The sequence below is a fragment of the Cyprinodon tularosa genome, unplaced genomic scaffold (assembly GCF_016077235.1).
Source record: "Cyprinodon tularosa strain WSP-4 unplaced genomic scaffold, ASM1607723v1 ctg93, whole genome shotgun sequence".
Classification (NCBI taxonomy): domain Eukaryota; kingdom Metazoa; phylum Chordata; class Actinopteri; order Cyprinodontiformes; family Cyprinodontidae; genus Cyprinodon; species Cyprinodon tularosa.
The window spans coordinates 333,611-355,878 of record NW_024039707.1 but is presented as its reverse complement, the minus strand read 5'-3'; the positions used below and the strand labels follow the sequence as shown (position 1 = coordinate 355,878).

Sequence of the window (22,268 nt, the reverse complement as noted above, 5' to 3'; positions counted from 1 at the left end):
TTCTTTTTATTTGCACATTAATTGGCTCTAGGCGACTCTGTGTTGAAAGATCCCACTCTCATATCCATGTGTGATCCGTGTGCCTCAGTAAAAGATTTATGATATGAGAGTATTTTTATTTTGTGTGAGTTTTACGTGCTCTAATCTCAGCCATTATTTTTTATTTGCACTCTGGGAAACTTGGTATGGGAATATTGTGCAAGTGCGTGCTTGTTTTTAATTGACGTTCCACTGGATTTTTGCCGTCTAATTCTTCCTCAATTTATGTGTTTCATTGTGGTCTCTTGGTTTTTAGGATACACTCCTCAGATTATTTTCTTATGTACAGGTTCTATATGCCCTAACCACCAGGCCACCGGGGGAGGGGCAGCGTAGTTGTTAGAGCATTGCACTTCCCACAGTTAAAGCCCCACTCCCACAGACTGCCACTCTGGGACCCCGAGCAAGACCCTTAACCCCACTGCTCCCAGGCGCCGCACAATGGCAGCCCACTGCAAAGAGTTAATTTCGTTGCTCTGTAATTGTGACAGTGTAATGGCTATGAAGTTGAATTCTATTCTAATATAAAACATCTGGGAGACATAATGGTGGATTAAGAGAAGGGAAAAGTTGGTGATGCCATAGAATGGTGCACATCTCTCACTTTTATACTTTTCTTACCTTTCTGTCCCTTTTAAATTGTTCTAAAAATTCTCCACACCATTATTTTTTCAAACAGACTCTTCCATCTAAAGGAACTATGCTCTCAGAGGGGGTTGATTCCTGATTAGTTTTGCTGTTAGAAAGCAGTTCTAATTGGTCATTTGAGATGTATTCAGTGAAGGTGATCTTTAAAACACAAGCATGTTACAGGAAAGGAGTGCCGCTGATTGTTTAGTTGGCCTTTTGTTTGGTTCATTTACTCTTCAGAAAGTGAAAGGAGGAGGGGAAGTTGTATAATTAATCAGAGAAATGAAGGAAGGAAAGGAGTATGTGAATGAAGCTCTAATCACAATGCATTAACATTTGCTGTGCTTGTTTAAAAGGCTAAATATAGGCTGACCTAATAACAAGAAGACGGAGAAAAATCACCTAGATCACACAAGCTAAAATAAAATCAAGATGTTAGTTTAAAATCCGTGTATCATTCGTTCTTTCTATTTTCAATTGCCAATCAAAAAACAAAAAATAAAAAATTGACTGGTTATTTTGTTTTTTGTTTTTTATCGTTAAACCAAAAACGAAAAAAGGATTGGTTTTTCATATTTCAATTCTAAGCTCAGATCAAGAATACGAAATGGAAAAACGGACAGCAACGCAGAATTTGATTTTAATATTTAATCGGTACAGTTTACATGACCCGGAAGTTTGGTGGAGCGTTAGCTAAAAAAACAATTGGCTTACTCCCACCACGTTCGATCAAACTGCACCAGATAAGGCAGTCGGACCTATCAGCCATGGACAGTTACGTTTTATTTCGAGGATCCAAGCGTGTGACTCTTGAGGAGGACATGACAACGGAGAAAATTTGCAGGATTTTCCAGGTATAACTTTTTTCTTGAAACTTTTCTGTGCACTGTACTTTTAACTAGCAACAACAAACAGCTTCTCGATCAACATAGTGTGTGGTTCTAGCGTCGCCATGGTAGCTACTTCATTACCCCAACTGCTGCGCAAAGAGCTATTTCCGGGTCACGTAAACTGTACTGATTAAATATTAAAAACAAATTCTGCGTTGCTGTCCGTTTTTCCATTTCGTATTCTTGATCTGAGCTTAGAATTGATATATGAAAAACAAATCCTTTTTTCGTTTTTGGTTTAACCATAAAAAACAAATAACAAAATAACCAGTCAATTTTTTATTTTTTGTTTTTTGATTGGCAATTGAAAATAGAAAGAACGAATGATACACGGATTGTTTAAGAACTGTTTCAGTTTGTTTTTTTTTGCAAACCATACTCCATTTGCTTGTTTTGATACTAATTTTTCTTTAACAAATAGTAAAAGAATCTACTTTATTATTAACTGTTAAAGTTAGTTCCATACATGTTGTTTTATCGCTGAGCAGCCGTTTGCTTAAAGGGTAAGTAAAGAAGCCGTGGTTTGTTAGGACAAGGTAAGAATATATAGTGGGGCCAAAAAGTATTTAGTCGGCCACCGATTGTGCAAATTCTCCTACTTAGAATAATGAGAAAGTTCTGTAATTTCCATCATAGGTAAACTTCTAATATGGGAGTAAAAATGAGGAAAAAAATGAATAAATCCGGGAACATACACTGTAGGATTTTTAAATAATTTATTTGTTAATTATTGGTATAAGACGAAAAAAAAAAAAGACTTATCAAAGTGTAAAAAACATTGATGTTTTAGAAACTGCCGTGTTTTGAATGATTGATTTTATTTTCATGATTAAAATTTGAGCAATTACATGGTTTATTGTAACGGACCTGTTAATAAAAATCAACTTGTCCATGAAAGCCCGCCTTTCAGGCGGTATTTTCTACATATAATAGCTTTGTGTTTTCTTCTGAAATAAGTATGGTGCATCTTATTTTCATTAACAACCAATTAAACATCTTATAGTTTACATGTCGTCATAGATTTTTTTCTAAATCCCTAGTTGATGATGGAAATGTGACATCTGGTAACTATTAAGTTACACCCGAATTGTTTTCATTCATATTGCAAACAGAACTGGATGAAAAACGCACAGACAAATAAAGCTTTAGATCAATAAATGGTTTATGATGGTCTTTAAAAGGATTTTTTTTTTCTTTCTGTCGAAGGATAACAAGTGGGAGACGTTTTCTGTTCTAAGACGATCTCCTGAAACCTGAGTGTGAAAAATGAATGAAGCTGCATGTGGGCTTAACACAGAGAGCTGAATGGAGCTCAGCAGCTGCTGCGCTCGGTCGATTTTCACACACAGGAACCCCAAGATGCACATCTTTTAGCAAACTAAAGGGCTAGGGTATGTCAGGAATGTGATTTCAGTTTATCTGGCCTCACATAGACGTGCACGATAACACAATATCACGTTTCACTTCATACGCTTCTGGGTTTGTGCCATTTTTTTTCCGTTTTTCTGCCACATTGAGTGTGTGCTGACTTATGAGGGTTTTCCACCCTCACATACACACCCCGTGTTGCTCAACAGGTCAGGATGTTTCACAAGTCCAGACCTGCACACAGAGGATTGGTCTGTGTGAATATTATCACAGGTTTCTGACTGTCTCTCTCTGTTCCATGCTTACTTATGATGAAGGAGAGTCACAGAGGCTGGAGATAAAGTTGTAGTCTCATTACTTTCATCTCCAAGGAGTCTCCCAGCAGTGGCAGAATGAAACCATGGCCTGTGGGAGAAGTGAGGACTGTGCATGTGTGTCCTACAGACCCAAAAGTAGTTTGTTCCCTCAGGAAATAATTTATTCTCCACAGGCCAATCAGAGGTCAACGTTAGAGAGAGCATGGTCCAATTGGTGTGCTGCTTTTTTACCTTTATTTATCACAGCCAGGGGAGCTGGCAGCCTGAGGGCCACTGAAAGAGGAATAAGAAAGGCATACGTTTCACTACTTAGACAATGGTGGTGACTGTGAAGGGTTACTGTGCATCTTTGAAAAGGAACTGTGTAAGCCTGACACACTGCAAGGTTTAAGTTACAGACCAACACATCGCCTGCAAAGGCTGTTTAATAAGACATGATTAAAAAGGATTGCATGTGACGGATCAATACAAATGAGTGCATCACTGTAGAATTAAATAAACTTGGGATGTACCTAAATGTAATGACGTCATGCTGGGTGTACGTATTTCTTTTACGGGGATGGGAATTAATTGTGATTAGTTGTTTATTGAAATAACCTCACCTAATATAGTAATCAATTAATTAACTGGAGAATAGAGACTGCAAACTATGCCTTAGCTGACAGGGCAACCCGCTTAGAGCAGTAATTATTATTTCATTTAAAATGGGAAAAAAAAAAACTTTTGTTTTCTGTCAATATGCTCTATACAAGTGGAAAAGTTTTATTTTCACCTGGCTTAATTCTTTTAAAATCTGCTTTAAAGAACGTTTTGCTCTTGGATGATTAATTGATTAATCAAAAAATTTAAAAAATCAACAGATTTATGGATTTGCAAAGTGATTTTTAGTTGCATTCCTAATCTGTACCATACTTAAACATGACGGTGGCAGAATGATGCTGTGTGGATAAAGAAGAGAAAATGCAAGATGGGGAATTATTTCTGGAAGAGTTCCTGATAAAATGAGCAAAAGAGATAATCTGTATACACACACCTAGAGCTACAATGCATTCATTTAGACCTAAACATCTTATTATTGGAATAAAGTTAACACATTTCAAGGAGAATAGGTGGAAATATTTGAGAATGTTCAGAAAAGTTCAGTCAAGTCTGGAGCTAAATTAAAAAGAAGAATAGGAATAATTAGTTTGGTGTAAATTCAGTAGAAACAATAATCTCAAAAACTTGCAGCTGTAGTTGCAACTAACTGGTTCTCCAAGGCTGTTCCAGGGATCTGAACATGCATGCAACAGTTTGTGTACAAAGAAAAGTAAAAAAGAAAGGGGGGGGGGGGGGGGGACGTTTGCAAGATACTGCATTAAAAGGAACGGTTTGCTAAACATTTAAACACAAATTTCCATCTCTAGCGAAGCTACAAAGAACATTCTAGAATGATTGGATGGAAGAAATAATGAACCCTGTGGAATGAGTGTGGGTCTAAACAAATATTTACACAGGATGGTGCATGCATCCTTCATTGTGTTCATGGTTGGGTTTATGACCGCATTCTCCCCTCCGCCTTCTAATTTTTATCCCGTCGTTTTCTCCTGAGGCAGCTGTGTCCCTGTGCTTATTGGTGCTCCACAATCTTTAGCTCTGAATCTCAAGAGGGTTATCAGGAATATACTTTTACTCTGCTGATGTTCCTAAAAAGAAAAGAAGAGAGTATGTCTTTTATGTCACACAGCCATCCAAATGCACACAGACATGTCACTGGTCGAGTTGTGCATTGATATGGCGTAGATTATATCCAAGAGATTTAATGGAAAGATATAAAAGGCTGCAGAGAAGATATGATTTTACCCTGAGTCCTTATGTTCTGCTCATTCTTCCTGTACTGTCCTCATCTGCTTGTTTCTATCTTACACTGCTTTGCATAGAAGTCAACTAAAATCACATTTGAAAGCAAAAGTGTTTCTTTTTTTTGGCTTCTGTTTCTTTCCTCTAGATGGCTTATATAACTCTTTAATTTGATTTCATATTTTGTAGTTTTATTAGCCGATTCACATTTTCTTAACCCCTCATTGAGTGTTTACCCTAGAAAATGGGCTAAGCTCGATGGTAGGGGTCTTTAGAGAAGCCCACTAGATGTTTTTATTAAGGAATAAAAAAAAAATAAGCTGTTTGATTATTGGTTATTATAAGATCTTTTTGACATTTAAATAAAGCTCTCTTCAGATACTGTTTTAAAATAACAAAAAAAATCCGATATCAATCTGATTCAAGTGAATGAACTATATATGTTACCATGTAAGTGAAGGATTTAACCTTGACATAAACATTGTTTAAAAAAAAAAGGTAACGAATGAACACAGATATAAATGTACTATATGTTATTTAAAAAAATAAGCAGCAAAAAGAAAGGAATAAAAGTTCTATGTAAAGAATAAGAGATATCAGATATCAAATCACTGATGTCTGATCCAGCGAATTAGTCAATATTGCAGCGAATATCCGATCCAGGTACCAGATCAGTGTTTATTAAAATGAGCAGTGTACTGTTGGTCACAGTAGAAATGAAAATAAATATAATATAAAGTGCAAACAAAGAATCAACACACTTATCAGTTAAAAAATAACCAAACAAGGCTTTAAACTGATCAATTATTGTTCCAACGTGCTCCATGTTGATCACAGGCTCAAAGTTTTTTTTGGTGAAAAACATATTTAGAGATAAAAAAACTTTCTAGGAATGCATTTAAGTCTGTGTAATATATAAAAATGATCCATTGTTTTTAGTTTGCATCATACCATCTCAACACAGGTTCTCTGGAGAAGAAAGCCTAATGGGCATTATAAAGGAGCTTTAATAAGGCCCATGGAGAATCTTCAGGAACTTGGGCAAAATGTAACAAAAAAGCCAACATAAAATCTAAAGTTGAATTTAGTTGCAATATTTTACAGCAGTAGTTCAACCTATGCATGTGAAGGTTCTCAGTCATCCAGGTCATAGTCATTCCAATAAACGTAAAGGCAATCCACTGGACTTGGTTTAGAGTTTGAAGACGTTTCGCTTCCCATCCAGGAAGCTTTTTCAATTCAAAATGTCAGAAATAGCGTTGAGTTTGAGGTTTTATACAGTAGCCCAACAAAGTCATGTTTTTGTTTAGAAAACATGCAAATTGGAACAGACAAAGGGGTCCACCCATTTGGAATAGGGGTCGTTTTGATTTTGTTAGACTGCAATACCCCATACCCATCTAATTTTGCAGTCTTGCAAGACTTCAAACTCTGAAACCAAGTCCAGTGGATTGCTTTTAACTTTTTTGGAATAGTTCAACCTATATATAGTTAGTTTTTTGTAATACAGTTAATATTTTCTTGTTGTAGAAACCCGTACCATGTCTTAAATAGCTGAACTGGGTCATCAATCCATTTTGGGTAAAATGTTCTGGTTCCAGGTTTAGAATCATTTTATAAAAGCAGACCAGTTGCTGTGTTTCCTGTTAGTCTGCAAGTAAATAAGCAACCTTTACATCTCCTCTGATTTGGAATAAAGAAGGTATCCAACATACGCTGACATTTTATCTGTGACGCATCGCAGAGGAAGGGTCGGGTGATTAGGCGGTGACTATAAAATATATTTATTAAATAATTTACTTAGTTTTCTCTTTGACCCAGACTTAAAGCTAGTTATGTTTAAGAAATGAACAAAGTCAGAATCTAACCAGATTTTATGCTGTTTATAAATTAATTGTAGCTTCTAATCCTGTCCAAACATGGCTGTGCTTTGTTCTACAGAGAGAAAAACGCACCAATCGGTCAGTTAGAACTCAGAATAAGGGATTTGTAGGTGAACCACAGATAAAATATATATTTTCTCCTCATTTCAGAATCAGAATCAAATTTATTGCCAAGTAGGTTTGCACTTACAATGAATTTGACTTGGTGTTGATGGTGCAGACACATTATATATACAGAATCTATAGCTATATAGAACATTTGTTAAATTCAAGAACTCCCAGCATTTTTGGTCTGTTAACACCTTAACTATCGACATGAAGTGTGATTCTGCTGAATGTCAGTGACATGTGCTTTGATGCATAAATGGGATAATCTTGTAATTCTTGAAAATATCATTTTCTTTTTAAGTAAAAATCTACAACTCTTTGAGAGTATGCGTAGCACCCATTTCTTTAATATTTAGCTCATATTTTTTTTAAAGAAATTGTTAAAAATGGGAATGAGTGCTGAAACTCTTATTCGAGATTGTTGGAATAATTATCAAACTAATTTACTGATCCATTAATCATTAACTGGAGTATAGACTCCAAAACCAACCAACCCTCTCAGATCAGTAATTATATTAAAATTGTAAAAAGAAAAAGACTAAATTTTTGCATTCAAGTTAAATTCTGCATAAAATCTTAAGGGACCTTTTTACATCTGATTATTAGTCGATTGATCAAAAAAAAAAAAAAAGATAAAAAAAAAAATTGTAAAATAGTTGTTAGTTCCAGCTGACACTGCAATTGACATGCCAGACTTCAAAGATGACCAGCAATCAGTAGCTTAGATAACACCAGCATGGTGGTGACTCATTTCTAGAGGTTTTACTGGATGTCTATCTCTTTCGCTCTCTGTCAGTTTCCTGTCTGAATATTGTGACTTTAGAAATGAATCTACAAATAAAAGCATATACAGCAGGTTCTCTATAATTAAGGGTTTTTTCCTAACCAAACTGAGAAAATGTTGGCTCATTTTGTTCCCTAGCTGACTGATCTGTGCATCTTAATTTCTGTCAATAAGCAGGATTGAATGATTGTATTTTCCTGTAATATATAGTTGTAACAGAAAAAAAAAATGCTTTAGTTTCTGCTTGAATCTCGTAGAATTTTTTCAAAGTGATTGTCCTGGCTTCGCCCATCTCCAGGTTTTATGATTGTTGGTGCTGAACCTGTGGTTGCACTGACCGTTGCCTTCAGTGCAGAGATAAGAAGCTTAAACCTGATGTTCAGCTGATTGAACTGGTTGGATCTGTATAGTTATATGGTGCACACTGTGCACCGAAAAAATGCTCACCAACAGATCTTAAGTTTGACAAGCCATCTGTGTGACCAGGCCGATGGCAGCCTGTTTCAGCCGAGCAGTCTGTTTTCTTTTTGTTTGGTTTTTTAAACAGTTTTTTTTGTTTCCTAATCCAAATTTCATTAAATTTAATGGCAATAATTCTTAAAATATGGAAGCATATCTTCCGTAAAGTAGTAAGAACCACTCTTACTCCGACACTAGAACTATTTCCTCCGTTTCCTCTTCCTCTTTTATTTTCACCTCTAGTAGAACTTTAAATGCTGTAAACATTATTCAGCGGTGAGGATATTCACCAAATCATTGTCTTTGTTTTGCAGGAGTCTGAAATCTTCGACATCAGCTCAATCAGGGACACAAGAACAGGAAAATATGCCAAGCAGCCAAAGGTTGGTAACGTTTCCTTGTGTTTGAGTCATAAAGTGCAGGATTGAAGCTTTTTTTCCCCCTCTGCTGTCAGAAACTGTCTCCTCAGACCACGGATGTGATGTTGAAGTGTTACTGTCAGGAAGAAGTGTGTGTATGTTTCCTCACCCAGCTGATGGTGCTAAGGTGACGGGGTGTTAATGAGGCGGCTGACAGATGGCCCATCAGACAGGAAGTGATATAACCAGTTACTGGTAATGAGGAAGTTAATGTGAAAGAGAGCTTTATTTGGGCGCAGATGAAACAACGTTCTAGACCTAGTTGATGTTTACATTGTGTAGCTCAGTTGTAATAAATGAATTAAATATTTAAATATAAAATGTAATTTTTTTTATACCCAACATTGTGGGGTATAAACCACATAAACCAATATGTTATTCATTTTCTAGGTAAAGCTGTATAAAATGGAATAAATAAAAGATAAAAGGAAAAAATTGCTTTATATCAAGTAAATGAAAGCTTTGTTTGAAATATGCTTTTCTTTTCTTTCTGCCAAACTGCGGTTGAATACGATCAACTAAAACGGTCCAGCCCCCACGCCACCCCCCGGTCGGCGAAAATATTGTTTGACATATAGCTCTAAAACATTTGTGCAGAAAAAGTTCAAGTTTAAAAGCTATTTTTTTTTCATTTTTCCCAGTGTAGATAATCCCAAGAGCACAAAAACAAAACAAAAGTTGGAGATAAACCAGTATCATTGGGAATAAACCAACTTGAAGCTTTGATACAGCCTGAGATATTCAAGATACTTCATAGGATCCTTCCCCCGTCTCTCTGTGTTGTGAAGGAAAAACAGTCCACAGCCGTCCCAGTCCAAAACATTCAGCCAAGCAAGCGACGCTCTGCAGGAGGCGTCTCTGCTCTTATTAAAGCTTGCAATAAAAGGAGAACAAATTCCAAGGGTTCATCATGCGGTGAAAACTATTTATACACTAAGAAGGAAAATTAAGTAATTTATTATCAGCCATTTAAAGTCAGTCTGATGGAGTTCGTGTTTTGGTTCGTTTTCCTGCTGCAGTAAACTTTAATAAGGGTCACATAAGAGGAGACTCGTCATTTAGACTGACCACAGAAATATAAAGGCTCACAGACTAGGAACTCTTTATACATAGATATAAAGGTGCGCGATGGTGCTGCATGGTAAATGGGCGACCAATGTGCAAATTTTCTATGACATTTAAATATTTAATTCATACTTTTAGAATGTCTTTTACAATTTATAGGGATTTATTGAATTTTTTAATTGTGCATTTTATAACTTCAATTCAGTTTATTTATATAGCACCACATTCACAACACATGTCCTCTCAAGGCATTTTACTATTCAACTAGATCATACAGTCAAATTGATTCAATCTATAATTCTAAGAAAAACCAGTGGATTGTATCGACTCATTGACTTAAAGGCAATCCCTCACACTAAACATGCTTGTAGCGACAGTGGAGAGGAAAAACTCCCTTTTAACAGGAAGAAAACCTCCAGCAGAACCAGTCTCAGTGTGAGTTTCAAGGAAACAGAAGCAGACATATAGAAAGAAGCAGAGATACAAAAGGCAACTGTCAACCAGCTCCACAGGCGGCCCCATCCAGGAAACACACAGCCAGGCAGAAGAGCTCCGAGCCAGCTCCCATGGCAGAGAATGAAAGGGAGCCCATACAGTCAGTCACAGTCAGAGAAACATTACTACACACAAAAAAAAAAAAACTCGAACATCTGTATAAACAAAGGTGTTCATGGCAAAGACACAACTGATATTTCTATGTCTTATTCTTTCACAGCCAAACAGGAACAGAGCAGATGAACCTACTTGGATGAGAAAAAGCAGAGAGAGCATAATGTTACAGATTGAAAAACAAATACTGTAGAATGGGAGAATAGATATATAGAATGAAGTAGAATGTTGAATAGGGTGCCCTATGCCCTCCAGCAGTCTAAGCCTATAGCAGCATAACTATAGAGGATAACCTGAGCCACCCTAACTATAAGCTTTATCAAAAAGCAAAGTTTTAAGCCTACCCTTAAAAGTACAGAGGGGGGTCGGCCTCACGGACTAAAACTGGATGCATAAATGTGACATTTGGTATATAGATAATTTATTTATTTTATATGACATTCTTATTTATGTATTTTGTTATTTATTTTCACCCTTTGTATACCTCGGATTTCTGAAACCTTTATGCGGTAGGAATTTGTTTCCTTTAGAGGAATTCGGAATGTTTACCATTACATTAAACATTTTATTTAGTAATCTTAATTTCTACAGACCCATTCTGTCAGTTCCTTGGCTCTGTTTTAACAGCGATGTAAGTTCTAATTCTAATAGGTCTGGGATGAAATTAATGACTGGTTTCCATACATTATTCCTCTTTTTGTTCTCTTAACTTGCCATCCATTAATTAATTTGTTTATTCACTCCTGCTTCATGTTCTTATTTTTTCTTCAGTCTAAATACTTAGCCATGACAAAATTCAAAAAGTCTAGAAATTCTTGGAGACAACATTTGCAGTTATTGCAGCAAAATACCTAAATGCATAATCCGAATTCCAGTGAAATCAAGTTCTCTGCTGAATAGACATTTAGAATTGCTTCAAGTTAAAATATCTTGGAGATTCTATTGATGTATAACTTTTCGAAAAATAAACACAGCTTTAAAGATATTTCAATTTCATGAATTGGTTGAGTGCAGAACAGATGCTTTGAAAAGCATTTTATGATGCTTGTTGACAGTGTTTTTGACGTACAGTACGCCCCCATTACTTTTCTGTTTTGATTTGCCTTCATTTGGATACCAAACACACACTGTAGTAATGGAGTTACTGGAACTGTCAAACAGCAGAAACTGTAAATGCAGGTTTAAAAGTTCAAAAGCATCACTTTATGTCAAGGAACATTTCTGTCAATCAGAAAAAGGAGTTTTTAAACCACAAAGCATTAAAACTCAGTTTATTTATTTATTTTTTTAAAGATTTCTTTAATAAATATGTTGATCAAGACATTGGGTACAGGTGTCTCCACATCATTTAATGTGACCCTCAGATTACAGATTAAATCCTGTTTCAAGTGCTATATTTAGCTAATCAGTCATTGTTTTGAACAGGAAAAACAAGTTTGTAAGAAAATCTGCCTCAGAACAAAAATAAAGAAGTGAATGAATGGATCAGGTGCCAGATGAACTCTTGGGTCAACTAGCAGCAGTTCAGCGGACAGGATGAATGAAGGGTAGCTGGCCGGGCGGATGACGTCATACACACTCCGCTTTGTTTGTAGAAGCTATAAATATAAAAAATCTAACCGTGGATGTCTGGCGGACAGTGATTCGCCTACATGTTATGAATGCTGGCGTACCATAAAGAATAAATTATGAACAGTTTAGTTTGTGCCTTCAACTCGTTGCCCATAGGAAGACGTTACTTGGATATAACCTAACGGAATATCTTCAGTACAGCTCCAAATGACGCAAAACTCATATGGATGAGTAGAACATGATGTCATAACGTAAAATCAAGGGCCAAATGTAAAAAAAAAAAAAAAACGGTGTTCCCCTTTAAAGGTACACTATGCAACCGGTGTTGATTTTCCAGCGAGGCTCATCGGGAGAGAGACACAGCGCTGATGATCACTCCTCTTAAACAGTTTATTGACGCCTAAATTAACTTAAAATGCAGAAATCTGCCGGCAGAATATGTTCGCTTTTATTATCCTGCTGCCTGCAGTTTAGATTATTTAGATGAAAAACACCTACCAGCTGCCCCGGTGAACCGCGAGGAGGTGACCCGGCCAGAGGCTGCTGATTAAGGGATTCCTACTGTCGGCGCACCGCTGGTATGTGGGGGTCTGAGCGGCTCCAACAGAAAAAATATTGAAGACAGGATAATAATCTGAATGAACTGACTGCACTGATTACGTTTACAGGTGTATTTTCTCACTTAAACACATATTAAAACTAGTTTATTCCCACTGATCACAGCAAATATAGCTGCAAGGCAGAGAAAGGATAGTGAAGCTCCGCCCAACGCGCGTCAGACACACTTTTGCACCGCGCAGCCAGAGCAGCAAAGCTGCTTCAGCCGCGCGTCAGAACTAACTGGTACAAGCAGCAAAAATGAAGCAGCAGACGCGATTTTGCTGCGTCCGATGTGAACGTAGCATAACTGCACAAAGATCGCCACTGTGCTAGCAACGAGAATGCTTTTAACTGGGGGGTGTAGCAGTTCTCGCCGTAAAGCAAGACTGACTCTCGCGAGACTTCTGAGCCTGTGGGTGCGGGTCGGTGCTCCTGCAATTGCAAGTGCGGTATTTCCCCCACAGACCACCAGGGCGGCCGAGAATACCTTTGTTCAACCTGAAATGACTCATTTAATCATCCAAAACGTTATGGAACACATTAATTAACTGAAAAATGTTGCATAGTGTGCCTTTAATGCGATTATTCCGGTTTCATTTCTCACGTCTTTTTAAACATACACAAACAAATCCGTTTCATAATAATTAGATTTATTTAAACTTTAAATAAATCTAATTATTATGAAACATATTTGTTTGTTCACTATACTGACGGGCATCATGTCTTTCGCTAAAAACTCCGTTATTGAGTTATTTTAGTGTGCCATTTCGCATTTTGTTCGTAAGGAGTAACACAAATTGTTCAAACAGTTCGGTCAGTGATTCCCGTCGGGTGGTATTGTGCTTAATTGATGTTGAGGCACGGGTAGTTGCCATTCTAGCCATGCAACTATCATACACAGCCTTGTGGTGGGTTTTCAAGTGTTGATAAAGGTTTGTCGTGTTACCCTCGTGAGGTAGCAACAATAGCAAAGCATGTCCGGCACGACACCTGACGTTGCGCAGCATCTTCTTTTTTAAACCCAAAATAATTCCACACAAGTGACGTACTGCTCCTCTTTGGTGCCAGACATTCAGTTGTTTCAGTTTTTGTCCAGTCTGAGGCCATTGTTCAGCAGGTTAGTCACGGACGATATCGAGTTTCCCTCCGTGTTACTTTGCCACCCGCTTCACCCCTCATCAAATCGTGTCCTTTGCAGTTAGAAAATCTCGTTTTATCCTATCGCGATATTATTGCAAAATGCAATTCATCATTCAGCCCTACTTCAAGGTATGATGTTTTTGCCTCAAATTTTTTTTAAAACGTACTTTTGAAGAGCAATGGCAGCAGAAAAATTAACTTTTAACGTAGAACTCTGAGCTCGATGAGCGCTCCCCTGGAATCTGCTGCTGCCGTGCTGCATGCTGGGACAGCTGTCAGTCTGAAGATGGCTGTATATAACATTACCACCAGTAGAGATCCTAACTTTCCCTTCGTCGACCGCCATGCCTCTGTTAACAACACATTTCTTGCACTTTGTGGGAGAAAACACCCCTCGTTAGGAAATACTCTTAGTAAGCTCTACAGAATGAGCCCTATAGGCAGGAAACAGAAAATCTATCAGCAATCAATTAATAATTTATTTTTAATAAAAAAAATTACCTCCTCTGCCTCAAATTATACATGTAAAAAGCCATTATTCTTGGAGAGATTAAAATAAAATCAGGTACAGGGCCTTCAAGGACAGAAAACATATTTTTTTCTCTTTTAACTGCTGTTGAAATCCCATAATTGTTTTTTTTTATTATTATTTCACATGAGAAGTAAGTGTTCTTGAAGGTGAAACTAAAGATATGCACATTGAATGGAAAATTTCAATTTGCATGACTACTTTATAGACTTTACACCAGAATATCTCAGATCAAAATCTGCTCTGCTTCTACTTTTTAAATTCGAACCAATAAACACAGATATAAACTGCAGGTATAGGATGTTTTTTACTTATTTATTTTTTTTTCTATAGAAAAAAACACCCCATAATGGCTAAAGTTATGTAAGAAGTTAAAAAACTAAAAATTCTGGAGTATTGGTATGAGTGTAGAGACAGGCATTTAACTAAAATAGTTGAAAAATATCACACTTCAACATTTCATCCATGAAACTATTTTATTAGTGTAATAATAAACTAATATTTGACTAAAACTCGCTATCTTCGTTCTGCTATAACTTGACTTTCTGCTCTGTGCTACTAAAGTAGTAAAATTCTTTATCAGCTGTTTTGAAAAACAACCGCAAACATAAATGGGAGCAAATATGAAAATCTTCCAGTGAATTTAGGGCTCACACATAAAGAAAAAACTGTCTCTCACCACAGAAAAAATCCTGTTCCCTCATGAGGAAGTTCTGTCCCATAATGCCCTGCTGTGCCACAGATTTGAATACCTGCCTCGGTAAACCAGTTATATCTTTGAATCTATCTTTCATCTGAAGTTCCTGAAGGACAGGGCCGTCCACTAATCTATATTTTTTCTGTGAACATTGGTTTAGCTCTCAGATCTCTCTAACCTGCAATACATTTATAGTATAGGTGCATAAAAATGGATTCAAATGTACTTGGAGAGTTTATGTCAATGAATTAAAAAAGGGAAACTCATTTTGATCAAAGGAAAGGATTTTTAATGGAAATTGTGTTGTTTTGGACATGCACTGGTCAGTGACACACTCTAAGAAAAGGCCTGAAATCAAAAGCATATTATGTAAAGTTTAATGGAAGGGAAAAAGGTGGTTTGAAAAAGTTACACACACATGAATTCACTGCACTAGTCTACATATGTGAATTGAACTTTAATTCTGATGTCCAATTTTAGAAATGTGACCAGAATTTGGAAAGTTGGAGCTTTTTCCTAAGGAGGTAGTCCTACTTAACCTTGCTCTGTAATATGAGACGTCTCTGAGGAAGAATGATCCATAATTGAGAAACGGATGCAGAGTATCAGAGGGAGTCAGTAGGCTAAAAAGGAGGAAAGAGTCATTTAGTTAATTAGTTTAGAGTGCAGAGCCTCATGCATCAAATTTACTCTCTGAAGACACAGACACAGTTTGTCCTCCTCAGTCATAGATAGTTGTTGGATTCTTTATGATAACTGAAGCCATTTTGCTCTTTTATCAGGATGCCAGGCTATGGGAGCAGATGCGCTGTGGTGAAGGGGACAGTGAATTAAAGCTGCTAACCATCGTCTATGGAAACGATCTGGTCAACATCTCCTTCATCTGCTTGCTGGGTCTTTCTGAGGAAACCACACAGGTAATCCTAGAACTGAGCATCCATCTTCCTGTCACTCCTCCTCCCCCCCTTTGACCATATGCTGATGACACACTTGATAAAGTTGAAACAGTTGTTTAAAGAAATCCCTTCCTGTCGTGTGTCGAGTCTGTCTTCTAGCTTTACGACATGTTCTGTCATCATGTATGTTCCTTTTCAGTTATGGACAGAGGAGCTTTTCTCCTTGGCTACAAACATCCTCTCCCACAATGCATCCAGGAACACCTACCTTCTCAAAGCGTAAGACCCCTTCCTTCCTTCCTTCCTTCCTTCCTTCCTTCCTTCCTTCCTTCCTTCCTTCCTTCCTTCCTTCCTTCCTTCCTTCCTTCCTTCCTTCCTTCCTTCCTTCCTTCCTTCCTTCCTTCCTTCCTTCCTTCCTTCCTTCCTTCCTTCCTTCCTTCCTTACTTATTGTATTTAAAATAGCATAAAACTCTGGTGATATGTAGATTCTTTACAGGTGAAATGAGGAACACTGTTTTTAGTTATTCTTATTGACACTTGCACTCTGGTTTATTTCAGGTACACTAAAATAAAACTTCAAGTGGGTCCGGATGGGAAGGTTCCTCTGAAGTGGTGAGCTAAAGCCTCTTTACAATTTCCACACACATCTCAGGTCAATAAATTACTATCAATAAAAAATAACTTGGTTTAAAAAAAAAACAACAAAAATTTTTTTTCAAGAAATTTTCCCTTTATTGGACAATGAATCGCCAACGATAGGGAAAATTTTTTATTTTTTTTTGTTAAGGTGAAAGGAGTTGGGTGTTCAATTTCACTTGTCACATTCAAGCGTCATTACTATCAGAACTGTAGAATCATGAAATCCATTAAATCAAACCGGTCTGATGAGCTTAAATCTCCTGACAGATCTCAGGAAAACAGTTCATGAACTCTGGATAATCAGGAACAGATGGGAAAAAGAATCATTTACATGTGACAGTCTGTAAAAGATTACTAAACCTATTGTAATGTTTTATGACCTTCAGAGGAGTGGTCGGTCCATCGAAATAAGTCACACGGCGCATTAATGACTCATTCTAATGATTAGTAAAGAGCCCAGAACAACTGCATCACAGCAGACCTCACCTACTTCAGCCATGGTCAAGTTCATGATTCAACAAAGAGAGAGAGAGAGACACTGAGCCCAAACATCCATAATGGGGTTGATCCAAGGTGTAGACCTCTGCTGATCAAAAACACCAATAAGATACAAAATCACCTAAATGATCCCAGACATTTAATCAAATAAGGGACTTTTTGAAAGATATGTGTCCTGATGCATAAAACTAAGAGTGCATTTCAAAAAATCAGTCATATAAATACTAAGGCATGGTAGTGGTGGTAGTATGATGGTCTAGGCCTTCTTTATGACCCGGATAACTGGCTGCAGTTACAGTATTCATAGGTTCTGGTCTTTTGCAGAATCTCAGTGATCCAAGCCCACCTCTGAACGGCTGAAAAGATAGAAACGAAAGGTTCAGAGTGGTCTAGTCAAAGTCTTTTGTAAAACACAGTTGAGATGCAGTGGTATGACCTGAATCTGAACTTATACTCTTTAAAGTCCTTCATTCTGACTTGTTTGCAAGTCTGTGAAATAGGCTGCGCCAGCAATCCTACACATTGATTTAGAAGATTCATCGGTTGAAGGGCGACTCAGACACTTGTTAGTTTGAATAGATGTATCTCTTAACAATTGAAAACATAATTTACCAAGGTTATCTTTATAAGTTAATAATCTTTGTATAGGAATACATAAGCTGAATTTTTTTTTTTAAATCAACATAAAGTGAAGATGACAAATAAACTTCCTCAACAAAACCAGCTCTTGTTTTTGCCTTGCAGCATCCTGAAGATGTTCTCTGATAAGAAGAGAGTGGAGACGACTCTGGAACAGTGTGGCCTCCTCAACAACAAGGTCATTATTGGATCTCTTATCTCTAACCGAAAAATAAGCTTTGGTTTGTACACGCAAATAGGATTATCTGTTTTTTTTGTTGCATACAGGTACATTCTCGGCAAACCTTAAAAGTAAAAAAAAAACATACTATGAATAAGGTAGAAATAGATAACACTTAATTTGTTATATTGATGATAATGGAGGAATTCAATATTTAATGAGGGGGTTCCTTTGGTATTGTTGACATGTGAGGCCCTCTGTGATTCCAAGTCAGGTTCTGATTCAGATGCATCAGCCTTCCTTTGTTTTAGATTTTCACTACACTAACAAAATAATGATGATCAGTTGACAATTTTCCCGTAAAGACTCTGGACTTGGTGTAAGCTAATCTGAGCCTTATTTGAGAACTATTTGCATTACATACTTTTAGATGGAGTAGATCTAAGTTGGCCCAGATCCATAAACATTCACACAGCTGAGTTGGGTTAACTGCAAAAAATGGGATTATAACGCTAGAAAGTTTTGTATAAATCCCTTATTAGTGTTGTAATAACTCATCCTGATATTCATAGAATGGCAGGAGGCCAATGCTGTTTTAAGGCAATCGTTGGGTTCAGTCATATGAAGCCTAAATACAAACAATTTGGGTTTTTATTTGTTTGTTTTTTGGAGAAAAATGTTGATTTTCTACCGTCAGGGTAGTGGGGGAGTCTGTGGGGCTGGACAGAAGGTTCATGCTAGAACTGCATCTAGTTTCTGGTGTTCACCTTACAGATGACTAAGCTGCTCTTGTCAAATAAAGCCTCTTCCTGTTTATCTGCTCTCATAAGCCCGACCCGCTGAACTGGCAGGAATGGTTCCTTATAGGTTTAAGAGGACTCTGTGTGACCATGGATCATGGAGCTCAAGAAATCTGTCTCAGTTTTTTCTGGTTGTGATGACCGAAGGCTCATTTCTACAAATAAAACAGAGTGATTGATGAAAGTTTTGGTGGACAGAGGTGTTGGTAAGTGGGAATCACACCTTTAGGCTATGCAGTGAAGTTTGCTTTTAAAAATGACAACTTTAGAGAAATACAATGAAATGAACTCATTTAAAAGCTGAAGAGAAAACATTACTTTCTTGTTTTAGTCCCTTACAAAACAAACATTTTAGCCTGGTTTGTATTGTATATTACGGCTCCTTTAATTCCCTTAAAAATCTGATGTTTTTAAAGATTCTTGATTCCCAGATTATTATTTTCATAAGTGACATCTATAAACCATTTAGGAAAGTTTAGCTGATGTTTATCCTGAGTTATAGTTCTCAGTTCTATACACTGTGGACGTATTTTTTTTCTTCTCCTGACTGATATCCTTGTACAATGAGATCCTTCTGATCCTGGGTAACCAGTCGGCAAACCGTGACTTTAGCTGAAGGATGCATGCAAGCAAATGTGGGGCAGATTCTGCTATGGGAGCTTTACTTGCATTGAGTGCAACTGATACCATGTGTGTAAGATTGAATAAGACCAGATTCTGAAGGAGCCTGAATTAAGTTCTATTTTTTTTTTGTAGTTGTCTACGGCACTAGTGGCTTGCTTTTTCAAAAGTAGGCTGACAGGAAAGGAGGTATGAGAGCAGGAGACATGCGTTGAGGACTAAGGCCTCTGTACATGGGCCGTGCGCACTAACCACTGCGCCACTGCACGCACTGAATTAAGTTTTATTTTAAAACAGCTTGACATTTATATCTAATTCCAGTTTTTTTTTTTCATTCACGGGAATTACCCAAAATATTTATGTCGTAACAGTTTTTGAAATACTTCAATATGATCTTTTTTTTCTACGACACACAGACATGGTTTTGTAACCCTTATGTAGACTTTGGCAAGCTCCCGTATTTTGCTTTGGAATAAAAAAAAAACAACAACTAAAGGTTAAAATAATAATTTTTTTGTTTAGTTCCATGTTAGCCACTGTTTTCTGCACAGTTCGACCAATATCTCCCAGGGGTTGCATGCATCTGCCTCTGTTGCCGTGTGGGCCGAAAGCTGAAAAATGTTTGGAAACCACTCCTCCGCTGTGTTTCCGCTCTCCACAGTATCTCAGTGTTGCACACTTTAAGTTGAAGCCAGCTTTCTTATGTGCTGAATAATCACCACAATCTGCACTGCAACTCAAGTCACAAGACTTTAACTTCTTCACAAAGAATCGAAACAGGAATAAGCTGAGCTGTGTGGTTTTTTTTACTTTACTTTGGCGCCACCTGTAGGACATCAGATTGAAATGTTTAAGATGGGAATAAGATAACAGCTTTTCTTCACTTTTTTTGAAAAAGCTATTTTTTAAATATTGGATGTGTTTAAATTGAAAACATTTTTTGTGACGTGGAGCCATGACCATCACTATAATTACAACTTTAATTGACCGAATTATTCCTCCCATTAGCTTAACCTAAGACAAACAAATGTAAGATATTTTAGAGAACATTTAAAAAAAATAATTAATGATGATGTTATATTTAAAAAAATAAAAATAAGATTCAAATGTTTAGATACCAGCCTCTGATGTCACATATTTATAGTCACTGCATAAAAACAGATGAAAATTTATCTCATGGTTTCACATTTGAAAATTGCTTTTTTCCCCTATTTTTGTTACCATGTGGTGCCAAAATGATCCTTATTTTTAAAATTAACTGAATAATGAGGAAGGCGGGAGTTTACCAAAGCAGGATTGCTGTGGATTCAAAAATTTTGGTTCTTGGATTAAGGATTAACCACTTTTTACTAAGGCTAATGTTAATACCAAATGTCTTTCTACATCAGTCTAACCCATCCCCAATGTCTGCTGCCAATGTAATTTATTTTTTTTTTTTTGTGTGGGGGGATTTTGAACCCCATTTTGCTTTGTCTGTTTACATGATTAAAGAACACTGATAGCACACGTCTCAACTGAAACAAAAGATTAACATTTTTTTTTTTTTTTTTTTTTTGTGGCACTAGTGGCTCATATTTTCCGACAGTAGATTGACAGGAAAGTGGCTATGAGAGAGGGGGAGAGACATGCGGCGAAGGACCACAGATCAGATTCGTACCCGGGTCAGCCGCATCGAGGACTAAGGCCTCCGTGCATGAGTCGTTACCGCTAACCACCGCTCCACCGAAGCAAACCTGAGATCAAAGTTGATTTTCACATCCAGCGCCTCATATGATCTCAAGGCATGGCTGTTGAATGCACCAATTAATCGGCTTCCATATGCATCTATCGGCCGATACCAATACTAAAAAAAATGCTATTATATCAGCCCAACATATCAACTAACCGATCTGAGCAGCACACTGCAAAACCGATTTAGAAATAAGTAAAAATGTCTTAAATTATGTGTATTTACCCTTAATTTGTGCAGGTAAATAAGATGATTTGCCAAAGGAATAAGTGTTTTTATTCTTGAAATATGATAATTATAAAATATGCACTTAAAATTATTACAATGCAATTGTTTTTTCTTATTTTAAATGTATATTGTCTTGTTCCTTTGCCAAAGTGTTTCACTTACCTCCTCAATTCAAGAAAAAATGCACTTATTTTAAGAAAAAAATGACGTTTTTTGTAGTGCACCTGTGAATTAAGTCAGGCCCATATAATACATTTAAATGGAGATGACTTGTTTCTTGTAGCGTTTCTTCACATCATCACAGTTCATTTTACCTGAAAGCCTTCAGTTAAAGTGCAGACTTACATCTTTATTTCAGTAGTTTGTATAAAAAAAGAAAACAGCATCAAAATTTAAGAGGCTGAAACATTTCCTCAAACACAATCCCTCCATTTCTGTCCCCTAAAATGTATTATGCAAAATAAAATGGTCATACGTACATTTTACTACTGGCATTTACTGACATTCAGCGTCCAACAAGCGAACTGCAGGCTTGATTGGGTTAAGATCAGGTGACTGACTTTGCTATTGAGGAATATTCCACTTGATTTGATTCAATAAACTAGTGTGTGTTGCTAAGTGCTCACTAAGTGACCTAAAGCAGAGAAATTTAGTCTGATTTTTCTGTCTGAAATCGAGGGAAAAAAGCTTCAGTGTTTTTGTTATTAACCTCCATCCCTACCTTCTCTGTCTTTTCTCTCCAGTCTGAAGGTGTAAAACTAGAGGATTTCACGTGGGAGGTTTTCCTCAAGTTTCTAGACAGCTTGTGTCACCGACCTGAACTGCACACCATCTTAGAGAAATGGTATTTACTTTTTTTCCCTTTAAGAACCTCTTTTTTCCGCTTTTCCTAGCTGAAAAAAAGTTTTATCTCTCTCTCTCCTCCAGCGGCTCTAAGAGGAAACCATTCCTCTCGCTGGACCAGTTCATGGACTTCATCAACCACATGCAGCGAGACTCCAGGCTGAATGAGGTGCTGTACCCCCCACTGAAGCGTGAGCAGGTTCGACAGATCATGGAGAAATATGAGACCAACACCAGCCAGCTGGAGAGAGGTTAGGAGCTCTCCG

At 37.1% G+C, this 22,268-nt stretch overlaps 1 protein-coding gene across 1 annotated transcript in view; it reads left to right on the top strand.

The window, feature by feature from the left end:
* plcb3 (phospholipase C, beta 3 (phosphatidylinositol-specific)) overlaps positions 1–22,268 on the top strand; it is an 89,469-nt gene that overhangs the window by 41,664 nt on the left and 25,537 nt on the right. The window contains exons 3-9 of the mRNA XM_038274766.1: positions 8,632–8,700; positions 15,731–15,865; positions 16,044–16,123; positions 16,404–16,457; positions 17,727–17,799; positions 21,903–22,003; positions 22,087–22,253. Of these exons, the coding sequence (XP_038130694.1) occupies positions 8,632–8,700; positions 15,731–15,865; positions 16,044–16,123; positions 16,404–16,457; positions 17,727–17,799; positions 21,903–22,003; positions 22,087–22,253 (679 nt within the window). The remainder of the gene's footprint in view (positions 1–8,631; positions 8,701–15,730; positions 15,866–16,043; positions 16,124–16,403; positions 16,458–17,726; positions 17,800–21,902; positions 22,004–22,086; positions 22,254–22,268) is intronic.